This window comes from Aythya fuligula, chromosome 1, assembly GCF_009819795.1.
Source record: "Aythya fuligula isolate bAytFul2 chromosome 1, bAytFul2.pri, whole genome shotgun sequence".
In the NCBI taxonomy this organism is placed as follows: domain Eukaryota; kingdom Metazoa; phylum Chordata; class Aves; order Anseriformes; family Anatidae; genus Aythya; species Aythya fuligula.
The window spans coordinates 109,913,909-109,930,977 of record NC_045559.1 but is presented as its reverse complement, the minus strand read 5'-3'; the positions used below and the strand labels follow the sequence as shown (position 1 = coordinate 109,930,977).

General features: G+C 37.1%; 1 protein-coding gene across 3 annotated transcripts in view; it reads left to right on the top strand.

Moving 5' to 3' along the window:
* The window catches only part of USP25 (ubiquitin specific peptidase 25), a 95,677-nt gene that overhangs the window by 26,681 nt on the left and 51,927 nt on the right, over positions 1–17,069 (top strand). For all 3 annotated transcript variants that reach the window (XM_032182757.1, XM_032182748.1, XM_032182739.1), the window contains exons 4-5: positions 4,647–4,770; positions 10,752–10,914. In XM_032182757.1, coding sequence (XP_032038648.1) covers positions 4,647–4,770; positions 10,752–10,914 — 287 coding nt within the window. The remainder of the gene's footprint in view (positions 1–4,646; positions 4,771–10,751; positions 10,915–17,069) is intronic.

Sequence of the window (17,069 nt, the reverse complement as noted above, 5' to 3'; positions counted from 1 at the left end):
TATTATCCTTAGTCAGATAGTATGCATGGAGGGAACACCTGGGATTAGGAATTTACTGTGAGATGCTGGTGCCTCATATTTGTTAGCTATTTCGATAATAGGCAGGTTTCATCAGAACTGTTTGGGTTGGCTAAGCACCTGCTGATATGCTCCGTATTGTTTCCCCATCCAGGTTGAACTGAAATTGGCATATACACCCAAATAAATTCCTTAAATCTTCACTTGGGAGCCCAAGTCCATCACAATGTTTAACATTGCAGAATAGACCGTAGAAAACAGCATCTTGTTTAGGTCTGCTTGTCATAACTAAAAATAACGTAATCTCAACTTTTTTTATTATTCTTATAATGTTGATGTTTTGAAATTGGAGTCTTGCTGCTGGATTTCCATACTTGGCACCTGTCTGTTGAACCCAGCAGCCCTGCCCCTTCATTTTTCCCTCCCTGTGCCAGAAGTTGCATCACAGTGTTTGTTTATTGCTTGTCCCTGTGTTTAATTACTACTCCAGATCTTTCCCTCATGCTCAGTTTCCCAGCCTGCCTAAGCTTGAAGATTTTATTCTCTGCCTTGTCCTGGTACAAGTAACAAGTTGACAAGGCAATAATTACTTTGATGACTTAGGCAATTACTGAAGTAATTCCTAAGTAAACAAACTGATAAGAAAAGTATGTAAGAAAAGAAAGAAGATATATGAATGTATATATGTGTGTATTTATTACATATATTAATATATTTATCACAAATTTCAACATACAACTAAAAGTTGCTTGTAAGATAATTACAAGTGGTATCAACCTCTGGACCTTATATACAAGAAGTGTGGATTATTATATAATAACATTGTGAAACAAAAACACCTCTGTTAGTAAAACAGCTTATTAATTCTGCATACCATCTTCGAATAAGCATTATGAATGCACTAAGTCATACTGTTTGGATGGGCAATTTTTCCTTTCATAAAGATTGTTTTCAGAAGCAAACTTTTTTTATTTGCTTTGTAGTCACAGCTTAGTTAAGAACATACATTTCTGAAGATTGTGATTTTTGATGAGTACCACCTTTGTAAGTATAAGCCACTGTGAACTAAAGTGTTCTTTGGCTTAAATGAGAGCCATATTGCAAAGTCAGGTGACTATAAATTTGGAATTTTTCCTTATACCTTTATGAAATAAAGGTTTATCTTCAGCTCTATCACAGTAAAGTTGCATGTATGTCTGATAAATACTTTGGATAGAAGTCAGCTTTTTTCAAGCTTACTCCTTGAACACAGAAATCAGTTGGTCAGATAGGAAACCTAAGTAGAACAGCAAACAAATTAATTCCACTGCTAGTTCTTATAGAATAGATACTGCCATTGGTTTGCATTACCACTACACACTTGAAATAAGTATTTAAAAATGCATGCTAAGATTGAATTTATTAATAACTATGTGAAATCAAAATGATTACACACATAAGTTAACTGCTGAAGATTGGACATCTTTCCACTACAAAAATTCCTGTGTAAGAATTTACAAGACAAGGCTATTAAAGTAACAACAACAAACTTGCACAAATATCAGTTATTATAACTACGTTTCTATAATCTATGAGCAGCTGACAGGGTTTCAAACTATGCAGATATGTAAGCTGTTTTTTGAATTTTTTTTTTTTTTTTTTTAATTTATATTACAAGAAGAGTTTAGTCTCAGACTGTTCCCCTTTTATTAGGACTTCTGCTGAGATCTCCTCTTTACACTTAGGATTCAAGCCTGAGCTGTGGCAGCTGAATGAGTTACTGTATCAGCAGAAATGCTGAAGAACATCTTAGACGTGCTCTAAGTACAGAAAACAAACTAAAATACATTAGCATAAATCCTCAAAACAATTTATTATACATTTGCTACAGATGAAGAGCTTACATGGAACGGTTTACCAGTGATCATCACATATTTCAAAGTTTATTTTTCTGACATAAGTTATCATAGGTAAAACCTGAGTGATATACATTAATTGCACTGATCACATGTGGTGGTAGTATCTGGTAGCAGGTCTGCACCATATTGTCCTTTTTTTGGTGCAAATAAGGAACAATGTGTATGCAAAAATGACATTTCTGAAGAGAGAATGTTACAATGCCTACTCTAATCCCTGCATGATAAAAGAAGCTATTCTGTTAACTTGCTTTTTGAAAGGAAGTCGAAGTCAAGGATTTGGAATTTTAATATTAAAATGATGTAATCACTGGTAATAAAGTTCTGAACACGTAGGGTGGTGCTATAGATTAATAAAGATTAAGGGTCTGGAAAGATGCAAAGAAATAATTTAATAAAAGTGTGAGTTGGATTTGACCTTGATATTCTGTGTTGGTTTGTGTAACAGTGGGAGCTTTTGTTCAAAGCGTGATTTTCAGCTATGAATCGTTTTCTGGAAAATACTCCCCATCTAACTTTCTTCTTTATCATTTTATGAGTTTTATCTCTCTACCCTTAAAAGAGACTAGCTAAAGGAATCTTCCCCTCTTTAAGTAGTTGGTCAGAGTAATCTCATACTTTACCGGCAGCATGTATAACCATAAATGCAATGGATAGAGGCTTGTTTCATGTTCAGTTGAGACCACTATCTTTACTTTCAGAAAAACAGGTCCTCTCCAGTGGATCAGAGGTGTTTGTGCAGGACTACCTGTGAGTGGGTAGAAAATACAACACAAGCAATGCATTTTAGAGCATAATAGGCAGTATGTGTAGTAACAGGATACTATCACTGCTGTGACCCTTATTCCCTTGCTCCTGTTGTAGAACAAAGCCATCCTTGTATGTGACCCAGGCTGAGGTATTATTTTAGCCTGAATTACATTGTTCTCAACATGACAGTGTGTATATCAAAAGTCCTGTGGGTGTGGCTGCTGACAGTTCTTGTAATTACTGTACGACTTTTGACGGAGAAATTCAGGCATCCAGAGCTGAAGTATCCTTTTGCCACACTTGAAAATCTGAGCTGACTGTAAAAAACATAATAATTAAATGATGAAGTGCTGCTTTTGTGGTCATAGTGTCTTCTCATACTTTCAAATCATGACAGATTTCAGAGTTCGTTTTGCAGGTAAGAGTGCTCCCATTAGAAGCTCACTGGGGGAAGAAAGGCCTTAGCTGAAAACTAATTCTTGAAGATGCTGGTGTTAATGGAAAAGTTCCTTTTTCAACTTCTCTTTAGTTTCAGCTTTGTGTGAGGACGAGCCGTTCCCTTTTCTGTTAACACATAGTTATGGCAATGATTTTTGTATCACGAGTTCATTGTGAGAAGCATCAGAAACATCAGACAAGTAAGCCCAGGGAAACAGTGTAAGTTATCTTTACAGTGGGTTAGCCCATCCAGGCGAAAAGTTGGAATCTAAACAGAGAAGCTCTTTGGGAATGAGTTCATCTCTTTTTGTGAGAAGTCAAGTTTGAATTTGTTTCTTTTCCTACTGGAGCCTTTTAATGTCTAACATGCAAACCCCAGGCTGGAGAGTAATCCCTTCCGTAGCTCTTTGGGTAAACTTTGGCCTTTGAGGAGACAGAAGGAAACGCTCCGTGTGTGTGTGTGTATCTGCCATTGCTCTTGAAAGTCACTTTTGCACCTTCCTTCTCTTCCTGTCTGGCTGACTTGCAAATTGAGATTTTTGGCCCTTGAAATCACAATGACCAATGACCTTGTTTTTTCTAAAGGCCTCATACAGCTGACAGGCTTTCCTGTCGGCCCTGACTTTTCTGGGAAGTGGGTCAGAGCCCACCTGGGGAATGCCTGGTTTAGTGTGGTGTACAGTGAATGATAGCAGTCCTTTTTATTCAGGAGGGGGAGAGCGAGCAGTTGCCACGCTCAGGAAACAGGGAGATATGCAGAGGATGTTAGGATCTGATTCTTTAGATAATCAGGACTGGAGAGGAAGTAAGAATAGCATTGTTTTCATGTTATTACCTGGTTAGTATCCCATCCAGCATTTCCTACTTGTCCAAGTATGAATCCTTATTTTGACTTCACTATTCACTTTCTTAATTTTCCTGTTGAGAGGGAATACTTTCAGCAGACAGAAATTTAAGTATGTTCAGACAATGAATACACAGACAGAATGCAAAAAGAATCATGTTAAGAAAGGAACTCTCCCACATGCGATGAAACTGTGTAAAAGTTCCCATGTACAGAAACACTTGTTGAATTTGGGGCTTCTACCTGTATTTTGGGAAAGCTCAACACACATTCTTCCATGAGAAGGAAAAAATAACTGTGCTCAGTTCAGGTACCGTATTTAAGGGAAGGTTGTTTCCTCCTCACATACCCTGGAAGCAGTGGTAGCTGAAGTAATACACTTAGGTGCATTTCTTTGAAAGGGCTTTCAGAAACAACAGATGTTTAAACTTACCCCATAGCTTTGTGATACTTAGGACCATGGGGAGCAAGGAAGAGTGCTGGCTGTCATATCTTAACAAGGGCAAGCTGCTGAGGTTTTATTTGGCTTCGAGATGGAAGGGAGCAGTTAGCACAGTTAGTTGTTGGAAGAGAGCAAGCCACAAGAGGGATGGACTCGAATGCAGGTTAGAAATCCTTGGGGGTTCTGTCTCCTCTACAGTAAGACTTGCCTTTCCTTCTGTTTCACTTTTAATTTTGAGAAAGATAGTTTTGCTTTTCAGATGTGATTGATCTCACTGGAGATGATAAAGATGATCTTCAGAGGGCAATTGCCTTGAGTTTGGAGGAATCAAACAGGGCATTCAGGGAGACTGGAATAACAGATGAGGAACAAGCCATTAGCAGGTAAACAAACAACTTATATAAAGCAGAAATTAAAGAGTTGGAGATTGGCCTGTATTGCATTTTATTACTTAATTTTAATTTAACAAAGAATAACTTGTTTGTTTTCACTTGTGCTACTTATATGCCTGGCTTCAGGATGTTGCTTTAATATATTGTATGTTCTACACTGGAAAATAGTCTGTTATGTGTGGGCTAGGAGTTAATAGTATGTTTCATGTTGATGTATTTGTTTAAATGTTGAGGAAGTGGAAAAAGATAGAGGATATATGGTCATATTTAAATAGGACCTAAAATTAAAAGTTTCTCTTTTGTATCAAGTAAAAAGCAATGAAATTAAAAGCTTAAAAATTATCTATCCTGTTTATTTTTACACTTCTCATTTTATAGTAACATTTTCTTACCTCTGTGATAAGGCTGAGACTGGGGGAGGGGGTGGCGATGCTATGACTTGAGTATACTAAGAGCAGCTGCTATATTTTAGCTGATTAAGTATGTTATTAACATATTTAATGAGTAGGATTTATAAACATTGCTTGAAGTTAACTTCTTGGTTTAAAATTTTACGAACTTAACTTCCACAGCTTGGGGGTGATAAGAGTCTGTAAGTTAACCTTGATCAGATTTTACAATACCTTTCTATAGTGCATATTTATATGTAAATATAAATACAATTAAGAAATATTTGAAATATATTTATATTTGAAATATAAATATAATTAAGAAATATTTGCAATAAGCCTGGGTGTAGAGCTGTGTGGGAGTGGTTTTGCTTTTTTCATCTTTGGCTGTCCTTGTTCTGGGGAAGAATGGCAATAGTTTGATCCTTGGATTGGAAGGTGAAATACTGCCTGCTTGTAAAAAAAAAAATAAAATACATAAAATATTTATACTTTAGATGGGAGAGATTTATCACAATAATTCTTTAATCCTTTTCCTTAGTGCACTGTATTTCGCAGATGTAATAGCTTAATCCATTTAAGTCCAATTCTAAGAATATGGCCAGTATTACTTTATCCAAAGTAATTGTCTTTTTCCTTTTGAAAACCAAATGTACTACTATTTGTGAGAATCAACATTCCAACAAAGTGTGCCCCCCCAGTCTTTATGGGAAAATAAAGACACATCTAGTTATTTGCGTTCAGCATAGTATATTTTAGGAAAGAAAGGTGGGGTGAGAGAGAGATTTAGATTCTTAATAGTTGGAACAGGATATGTGTGTATTCAAGATTATCATATAAGTTCCCTCCAATTTTAGTTCAGAAGTTCAGCTCTTGTGTATTCCTTTTGAAGGACAGAGTCATCATAATTACAGAGCTGTGATTTAGGGAGCCACTCAGAAATATGGGCCTATGTCTGGTGTCTGGATAGGAAAGCCTCCCCCCCCCCCCCCCCCCGTCTTTTTTTTTTTTTTGTTTCCTCCCCAGGCTTTTGACTGCTTTTGCTGCATTTGCTTCTTGTGAGCCTTGAAGCTCTAGGTTTGTTCTGTAGCCTTTGATTTTTAACTTCTCAGACTGAAAAGCTCATTTTAATCTTACCCGTTTAGCTCATAACTAAATATTTTATATAAATGATTGTGTAACTTTTTCTGGTTGCAGAAGACGGTGAAGTAGTATGCCAGTTTTTTCCATATGTAACACGTACAACAGCATGTAACACTGGTAATATACAGAGAAAAACGGTATTTTTTTTAATGAAACTGTTAGGTATATTTGATGGCAAAATTGCACACAACTGGCATGGCCAATTTAAGAGCTTGTTGCTACCAATAGGGGTATGGCATACCCTCTGTAATACATCTTCTATGCTTGCTGTAGTATTCTTTGGAGCATTTGTTGCACCAGTCTAGTTCCAAAGCCATACAAGAATATTCAGGAATAGATCCAAAGCATGTCATGGCACAAGAAAAAGGATGGGACTTCATTTTTGAATGGAGAAGACTGAGAATCCTGGGATTTTGGCATTGAAGTATTAGATGAACTCAGTTACATATCAAGATACGCCCTGAGTTGATGGCAAATCATGTCTGAGTTGTACAAATACAGGAATTGCAGAATTCATTCTCTGAGCCATTCAGTCAGCTTCTTGAAGGGCAGGACTTCAGACTATTAAAAAAATACTTTGTAGCTAACACCCTGTAGAAGAATGTTGGCATTCCAATAGGAATCACAGTATCTGTGTAGGACTTCTAACAACAAGTGGAGCAATGTGATTGTAAACAGGTCAAGCTGCACCCATTTACTATTGTTTTTCTAAGTTAAATAAGAAGCAGAAATCAAATAGGAACTCAGAGATAAATACATTCAGGATGGAATCTTGCATTTTTAATCATGTAGGACTTGTGCATATATAAATAATCTTTGGTGCGGAGGTAATTTTTTCCAAAGGTATCCATACTAGTTTGGAATCTAACTTGCAGTGATTTTGTTATGGTTTCCAAGGGAGCATTAATGGAATATCTTGACTTGTATAATTAATGTTGTAATGCATGTAGAATTTGTCTTCCTGAATGTAATTGCCTTGTGCTGCTTAACGGGGACAGATCTGATTACTACGTAGGTATTAAGAAGAGTGCAGCTGGAATATCCAACTGTCCAAATGGAGCATCTTGTACATGGCATGTTGAAAACTTTTTACTGTTCCCTCTTTAAATCTCCAAGGGAAATTTGTATGTTCAGTACATTTACTAATAGGAAAAATCTTCTCCCATCTGTATAATTTTTCATGGATTGAATGGGAATGAGGCTGGCCAGAGAGGGCTTCACTGGGGAAGCTAGCACATTGACTAAAGGGAGAAATTAGCTGACAGGAACGTTGTACCTAGAGTAGTGGCCATGTTAAAATGAAAGCCATGAGTGGCCATGTTAAAATAAGTGCATAAGGAAGTGCACAACCCATGGGCACTTTTATTTATTTATTTTTACATGGTCATTGAACCTGTTGGGGACTGTGCACTGTGGTTAAGCATTGTCTGTGTGGATAGAAGGTGAAACTGGGGAGAGATGTAGGTTTACTCCTGGCCAGCCATAAGGCAGTCACAGTATGAAGACCTTTTCTTGTTTTGTTTTTTTTTTGCTGAGTAGCCTGCCAAAGTGGGCTTTCCTTCAGCATGTTTAGTGGGCTTCCTCAAAATAGTTTGGCTGCACTTTCATGCTGCAGGTTCGTTTTGCCCTGTTTTGCTGTTGTTTTTTTTTTTTTTTTTTTTTCTTTTTCTGATTAGCCCCATGCAAGCAGCTCTGAAAAGCTGCTTAACTATGCCCAGCTTGCTGTTGCAAGAAATAAAACACTGCTTTCAAGACCCATTGCCAAATCTGGCATTAAATAACTCTCATTTAAAAGTTACCCTCTGAACAAGATTCCAAAACTTGGAGGTGGGGAAGGCTTTGGTCTCATGAGGCTAGAGACATGCCATGCGCTGCACATAGCTGATGGTTTTGCTGCTAGCGACAGCTGCTGTGGGCTCTGATGGTCACAAAGAGGGTATTTTAGCTGCTTATTCAGGGTTGCTAAGTTCTCGTACTAACTTTCTGAAAAGATACTCATTTTGTTCAAGAACAATGCATAGATGGGCAGGGTACTTTGTCAAGGTAGTATCACAAAGCAGGACTTTGTTGTTTGGGTTGCAGTGAATGTTAACAGAAGAGGCATTATTGATACACTGGAAAATACATTTATATAACTTTTGAGCTAATCACTAGATTCTAGTTTAATGTGCTCACTTTTTTTTCAGTTTGCATCACAACTATCATTGTGGCTGAAAATGAATTTGGCATACAGAATGTACATGTTCTCTCTGAGGAGAAATCATGATTTTTTCCTTATTTTTACTTACAACATTAAGTTCTGAGAATCAAATACATCAATCAATACAGACATGAAAACTGATCTGAGGTGGAGCTAGAAATGAGGAAATGTCTCAATTGCTTAAAAAAAAAGGAAACACAAAAACATAATAAAAAATTTACTATGCAATTAAATTGATAAATGACCTTATTCTTAAGGTCTGTAAACAGTTTTGATTTGAGAATATATATTTTCTGAACTTGAATCTTGAAATATCTTGAAATATTCTTGAGGTCGGAGAAAAAAAAAAAAAGTTTGTTTGTTTCCATGAAATGAAAGTAGTATGGAGTGGGTGCTGTCTTGTTACAAAATTATTCTAAATTCATTTCAGTCTGTCAGTCTTCTAGTCAGTTTTAAAGATCCCTTCAGTTTAGTTTAAACGAGTTTAGATAAATCTTCCTGAAGGATAAATCATTTAAAATAAGTATAACATTTATTTTGAATTGATTTTAGTGTCCTCATCAAATCACTTTTATTTTCAATGCAGAGATGCACTGTACTTACAACGCTTTTGAAGGATTGTGTCAGGGAGAAGGGAGAAGAATCTAAGTGATTTGTTACATTTTGGGCTTTATCAGTCAAAAACTAAATATCAGAATCAATACTAGTCATCAAAATTTAATCAATACTAAATATCAGTCAATACTAGTCCCAAGGAAACGCCGAGTTTGAAATTCTGCCAAGTTTTATTGATACAGAGTTGGTGTTTATACCAAATGGGCTCTTAAATTCTAAAATTTTCTTTTTTTCAGTATACATAGCGATAACAAATGAATATGTTCCCCAAATCATTTGATGTACTGCACACATAAAGTTTCATAATTTTGCTATGTCTTATAACATACCCCTTGCTAATTTCAGAAGAGCATAGTTCAAAACAATAAACAAACAAAAACCAAAACCAACCAAACAAACAAAAAAGAAGAGGAAGCTGGGGAATATATTGTGTGCTTTTTTTCTCTGCTACTTTGTTAGTTTTTTTAAAAATAATTATTTATTTTGAATAAGGTATTCAAATTTTGTCCTTTAGGAGCCCCATTTATAGACCAGCATAAACCTGCTCTTCTTTGATGTTTAGTGAACCAAAGGGGGCAATGTTTCAAGCTGCCTAGACCAACCATTTAGATGCTTGTAATGCAGCTCCTGAAATGGTGTGCTTGGTGAACTTAGAAGTTCAACAGCAGCTCAGTCTTTTTGTATAACAGTTGGACTAGATGGTTTTGGGTAGTAGCAGTTATACACATGCCAGGCAACTTAGTTTATTAGTTAGAGACATTGCTTTATGACCTGGCTGTATCCATCACTGCCTTTCTATTTAGAATATGAAGCTACCACAAATTACCTTTAAGGTGTGCTTTGTCACCAGGCTAAGGATATGTGCTGACATAAAAATACCATATTAAGTGAAGCTTGAGCTTGGGAACATAACACTTACCAGATCATACTGTCATGTGAAATGTGGACGTTTGGCAAAGATAATGTAGGAAAAGTTTCCTGCAAAGAGTAAGGTTATTGATGCATACAATTAACTTGTTTGATGCCATTCTAAAAAATGTGGGGAGATACGTTTCTGTGGTTCATAAAGTAATTACTTCCTATGTAACACAGTTAGTACCATGTTATAAGATGCAAAAAAAAAAAGGAGGGAAATTAAAAAAGTTTGCCCGTTTTTGAAATTTACCTAGATAGCTTTTGTTTCCTATTAGTAAAATAAATATTGGTGGTGTTGGGTTTTATGTACCAATAAAATTGGTACATTGGCATTTGTAGATGGAAGTGCTACACTAATAGTGCTGCCTAAAAGTTCTTCTTGTCCATCATATTTGAATCTAGTTCTTAAATAATTAATGACTTATAGACATGGTTATCATATTTATAGCTCTTATAGGAGGTTCACTCACTGATATTCTTTTCCAAAAGGTAACAGAATTACTGTAATGTAACTAACTGTAAAATGGCGTCTTGTTTTTGAAGATACATTATTGCATGTAAATCCACTTTAAAACCGAGTTCAGCAGCAATAAGTTATCAAATGATGCAATTAAAATGTCTGATTTGGTAACTGAAAGTGTTTTATGTCTTTTTTTTTTTTTTTTTTTTTCCTTTGGCTTACTTTTTTCCCCTTCCTTCTATTCCCAAAGAGTTCTAGAAGCCAGTATTGCAGAAAATAAAGCAAGTTTAAAGAGGACGCATCCAGAGGTATGGAGTGACTCTCCAAACCCTTATGATCGAAAACGGCAAGACAACTGTCCAGTAGGATTAAAGAATGTTGGAAACACGTGCTGGTTCAGTGCTGTCATTCAGGTAAGCACCATCTTTCATTAGCTCTGAATGTTCTTCATTTTATTTAATGCGAGGTAAGTTATCGTAAGTGGTAAGATGTCTGTTTTCCTTGGAAGTTTAGGGCATTGAATGAAACATGTTTGAGTTACTTTATTTACTACTGCAAATTTTAACTTGGCTCATCTATGTACCTGAAGATTATAAAGTACTAAAGCTAACTAAGTGAAGCTTCAAAATAGTGTCCTTTTCTTGGTGTTGAAGATGAGTGGAGTCTCTGATGATCCTGAGTGCCTGCAGCTCATGCTGACATCAGTGATGATTATGGATGCATAGAAACATGTGAAAATTGGATTAGGGATGAGAAATAGACTTTTTGTATTAAAAGAAATGTGCGAATGAGTGGAAGGCAGTGGCTGACTACGTAGGTAAAGGAAACGAGACATCCTCAGTCATGGAGTGCTCACGAGAATAGCTATGTGGGGGTACATAGCTGAGTAGGGCAAAAGAAGAAATAACTGATAGAGAATAAACCTTAAGAAGCTGGAAAGCAAAGGTGATATGAAGGTCAAAGTGAAAGATACGGATAAAGTTGCATCTGTTTTAGACTGTTACTTATTACAGGCAGTATGTGTGCTCTTAGTCCGTTTTTGTGTATATACAGCTGATTGCTGACTTGTAATAATTGTTCAGCTCTACCTATATGTAGTATTCCTATTTCATTTAACTAGAAACCACCTTTTTTTTGTTGTTTTTTTTTTTTTTTTGATAGAGTTAGTAGGAAAATGAGTACAGATTCTGCAACTTGTCTGGTGGAATCTAATGTTCTACTCTCATTCATTGTATAATTTTGAATCCATCTCTTAAAAGTTTGTTAGTTGTGACTGTTAAATCTGTATGTGTTTCTGTAGTTACCTTCAAAATCATCCAAACCCATAAATAACTGTGGCTAAATCTGGAATATGGTAGGATTTTTTAAAATATATTTTAAAATTTATTTACAAGAAGCAAATTCAGTATATTGTAACTTTTCATAGTCTGCAATTTTCAGAGGGATAAAATATTTAATACCCATTTTCAGCACATTACTGTCAGGTTGAAGCACTTCAGATAAAAAAATATTGTTACTTTCATAAAGATCAGTGTTATACTTTGGCAAAGTCCATGTAGATCAATGTTCTGCCTAGCAATTTCCAAAAATGGATGCTTGCAGAGAATACAGAGTAAGTATACACGATACTGCTCTGTTTAAAAAACACTCCCAAGCTTTCAACTACTTTTATCTCGGGGCAGTGGTTCTTGATTGTTTGCAGCTTTAGTTGGTAATCCCCACTATACTTCTCTTTTATGCCCTCATCTCCCTTGAACCTTGCCATCTTCTTCTGTTCACGGGGTCCTTTGTGTAGGGGTTCCATAGTTCTGCTTCCTGTTGCGTGAAAAATCACCTCAGTTTTGTTTTTGAATCTGACTCCCACTGGCTTTTTCTGGTAGCTTTCATGTCAACTGGTTGACAAGTCAGTTAAAAGTTGATTGCTGTTACATTTCTGTAGACTTCTGTCATGTTTCTGTTTCTATGAGTTGGTGGTGTCTTTTTTCCAAGCTGACTACTGAGTCATATAGACTTATATGGCTTATATAGAACCTGATCTCACCTCTGATCAGCTTCCTTGTCATTCTCCAGATCTTTTCTATCTCAATTAGCTTTTTAGTTGAAGAACCAGAAAAGTTCTTAAAGTGTGGGTGAGCAATGAGTTAATGGAGTGGTGCAATGGACAGATAAAGGCTTTTCAAGAATGAAAAGCAGGGATAGTGAGGCAGGACTTTACCTTCCTTGTGAAAAAGCAGTTCAAATGTATGCAGTGCTCGTGTGGGAGGGATGATGAATTTGTTAAGATGAGAGTTTGTTGGTCACGATCAGAGAGGCTCATAAAGATGACATTATGTTTAGTCTGTTGTGGACCACCTGACCTGGATCAGGATGTGAAGAAAGCAATTAAAGGCAAGGAAGATCTGTAAGTAGAGGTGGACTACTCAGGAGGAATTTGGAAACATTGCCCAGGCATGAAAGGATGGTGTTATAAAAGCTGAGGTGGGGTTAATGCTTGCAGAGGATGCCTATGGTAATAAGAAGAGCTTTTGTTCCAGTACTAGTAATAAAAAGCCAAAGAAGAAGAACCTGGGTCTGGTGCTGAGCAGAGCAGGTGATTTTGTGGTAGGAGGTTCATATGAGGTTGAGGTACTTAGTGCTTGCTCTGCCTCCGTCTTCAGAAACGAGGTCTCCCAGACCCCTGTGCCTCCCCTGTGGGAGAGGAGCTCTGAGCTGTGGGTGAGGATTGAGTCAGTGGTTAGTGGAGGCAACTGGACCCGTATTAAGTCCATGGGACCCACTGAGCTCCATGCAGTGGAGCTGAGAGAAGAGGGCCAAGTCCTAGCAAGGCTGCTGTCTGTCATCGTTAAAAGTTCACTGGGAATCAGAGAGGCTTCTGATAACTGGAGAAAGGCCAAAGCATCAACCTGCAGAGCTATGGGACTGTTGGACTCAGCTGACTGCTGAGAAGTTGGATTAATGCTTTGCACAGCAGTGCATGTTGGGAGGACCTCATGAAATTCAACAAGGCCAAGCGCAAGGTCCTGCACCTGGTTCGGGTCAATCCCACACATCAGTGTAGTCTTGGTGATGAATGAATTTAGAGCAGTCCTGTAGAGAAGGACTTGGGTTACTGGTGGATGAAATACTTGACATGTGCCAGCAACGTGCTCTGGTAGCCCAGAAATTGTATCCCGGGCTGCATCAAAAGAAGTGTGACCAGCAGGTTGAAGGAGGTGAAGAATCTCTCTCTACTCTGCTCTAGTGAGATCCCACCTGGAGCACGGCGTTTAGATCTCGGGCCCCTAGCACAAGTGAGACATGGACCTGTTGAAGCAAGTAGTGAGAAGAGACACAAAAATGACCAGAGTGCTGGAAAGCCTTTCCTCCTATGAAGAAAGGCTGAGAGGGCTGTGGGGTGGAGTGGGTTAGCCTAGAGAAGAAAAGGCTCTGGGGAGACCTCATTGCAGCCTTGCAATACATAAAGAGGGGCTATAAGAAAGATGGGGAAGGTCTTTATCAGGAACTGTAGTGATAGGACAAGGGGTAACGGTTTTAAACTAAAAAAGGGTAGATTTAGATTAGATACTCGGAAGAAATTGTTTTCTATGAGGGTGGTGAGGCACTGGCACAGGCTGCCCAGAGAAGCTGTGGATGCCCCATCCCTGGAGGTGTTCGAGGTCAGGCTGGATGGGGCTTTGGGCAACCTGGTCTAGTGGGAGGTGTCTCTGCCCATGGCAGGGGATTGGAACTGTATGGTCTTTAAGTCCCCTTCCAACCCAAACCATTCTATGGCTCTGTGATAGAGAATGGGTTTATGTATAGGTAAGAGAGATTCAGTCTAGATTTAAGGAGCACTCTGCTCATAAGGACAGGCAGGCAGTGGGGGAGGCTGCCCAGAGAGGCTGTGCAGGCTCTGCTGAACCTCAGAGGCTTTCAGGAGCTGCCTGGACAAAGCACTGAGTAGCTTGGCTCATCTCACAGGTGACGCTGCTTAGAGCAGGAGGTTAGATGTCCATCAGTCCCATTTGAGCTGAATTACCTTGTGATTCTACAGTCATGTTTTTTGTTACGTTGTCATTCTTTCTTAATTATTTTATTCTGTTTTTGGCTACTTGCATTGACTAGATGTTTTCATGGAACTACCTGTCAAAAACTCTAAGTCTTACTTGAATAATTATAGCTTTCAGCCCATCATTTTCTATGAATTTTAGGATTGTTTTCCACCACGTACCTCACTATACATTTACCCGTATTGAAATTTACTACCTTACTATATAATGACTCAGTGCTACATGATCCTTCTGTCAGTTCATCATTGCCAGCTCTTGTTTTTACCACATTGCATGTCTCTGTACTGAGCAGGCTTGGTCATCTTGATACTTGATCCCTTTTCTAGATTCTTTCAGAATATGCTCACCAGCATAGACTGCAGCATGGACTAAGAGAATTTGCAGTAACCTACCTTCAGATTGGACCAGACTACTTACTCCTGCCCTCCTTCTCTTTTTAGTTAGCCCTTTATCTGTGCCTGGACCTTCAATCTTACCTCGTGGCTGTGTTGTTCACATTTTTTATTGAATCACTTCTTCAGAAATCATTCTGAAATCCCAGTAGGTTGTATAAATTAGATTGCTGTTGTACTTTTTTTTTTTTTTAAGGCAGGATTTACTTAGGTGCAGGTAATACTTCAGATAATGGAATGGAAACACTTCTGTATTTGTTCTCTGTACCACCTCCCTTGCCACCTAACCGAGGTGGTATCTTCATGGGCCTCTAAGCATGTACTAAACTGTCATGTTTGAATAAGTTTGAATTTTCTGTTTTTCAGAGATCTTTTGACGTTTTTCTTTTTCCCTCTCTTTTCCTTTCCCTGTTCCCTCACATGCATAGCTCTTTTTCCAATAGCAGAAACGTTTTCTTGGTGCCAGTATAGAGGAACATTTTATCTCCATAAAGCTCTTTGTAGAGGTAATATGACTTGGCATTTTACCTTCTCAGTTGTGTAATCAGATTTTTACATTCTATAACAGTTCCAAATGTCAGGACTACTGATTTTAGGTGCATTTGTATTTTTGTAAAATATATATATTTTTAATTCATGAGGACTGCAAATTCTTTAATAAATGTTTTCAAGGGAATTTTAATTTTATGTCGTTAATCATAGAGATAAGGACAGCGGCTAGGGAATGTAAAAATGCTAGACCTATGATCTCATGTTATTTATACCCAGCATGCAACATTATACTTTGAAAGAGGATTATAAAGAGGACTAGCTAGTTCTTATGGTCATCACCCATATTATGTGAAAATATGTGGCATTTGGAATTATAATGTTTTGACCCTAAAAGATAGTTAACCTTCTGTATTTAGGTCTATAGAATGTAATTCAAGTAAACCACTGAAAGATTTATAACTTCAGTTGGTTGAAAATTTAGGTTATTAATATTGTCTGCCAGCCAGAAAGACTTATGTTTCAAACAACCACCCCAGGAAATTTAATGCATGTTAATTTAGAGCATTAGCTAATACCATATTTATTTTTCCACAGGGCAGATTGACTCCTTGGGTTGCATTGACTATGTAGAAGTATTTTCAAGCTTTCTTTAGGAGTCTTTTGAAACTTGACACATCACATAGGTCAACAATATCTAAATGTTAACTAATGTCAGTCACAATGATATATTGTGTAATATAATCTAAAAGCTAAATTGCATAGAAAGGAAAAAAAAATCTTTCTATTTAAGGTGTGCTTGTTTAAAAAGTATCATTTTGACATTTTGACAGTTTCCTTATGCAATGTATATTGTTTTTTATAGCTACCAATTAGCTGACTTAGTCAAATGCCATCATCAATGGCTTTGTTGTATTTACATTAAGAGCATGAAATTCCTTAAAATACATTTGTAGTGAATGACAGCAACCACAAGCCTCAAACATGTCTAGAAACATAAATATTGTCCTTTAATCTCTATTTGTGTATTAGAGCATTTGTGCATACACACATGGAAGTCATCGCCTTTTGTAGGGGAAGAGGGAAGTCTTTCTTCAGATAGCTCCAGAACAAAGATTTGTTTTTAGCAGTTACATTCAGTATCACTAGAATTAGCAATGATACTTTTCCTTAATGTAACTTTCAAAACCTGTCCTGCTGTTGAAGACTGAGTTTAGAAAGGAGTCCCCAAGAAAATATGTCAAAACAAAACTGTATTAAAACATGTTCACTTCTTCCTTATCTGCCAAGAAACTTATCAAGTCCCTTAACAGTTTTCTCCTCCTTTTGAGCTTTCAATAAACTCAAATTTTTGAAAGGAGTTCACCCATACATGCTTTTGCTACTGCTTAGGTAACTTTTATGGAGGTATCTCTAAATCTTAAGGTTTTAGTTGATTTCTAGAATTGTTTGTTTGTTTTAATTCTCATTATTGTAACTGCATATATCTGAACTTGAAATAGATCCTAAGATATCAAGGTCTTTAAAGAAACAAAACACGAATATACTGCTTTTCTTCTCCTAGATTTCAGTGGTTCCTTTTTAAAAAAGTAGCCTCACATTTACTTTTAAGAGTTTATAGTCTGCACCTTGAGTCTG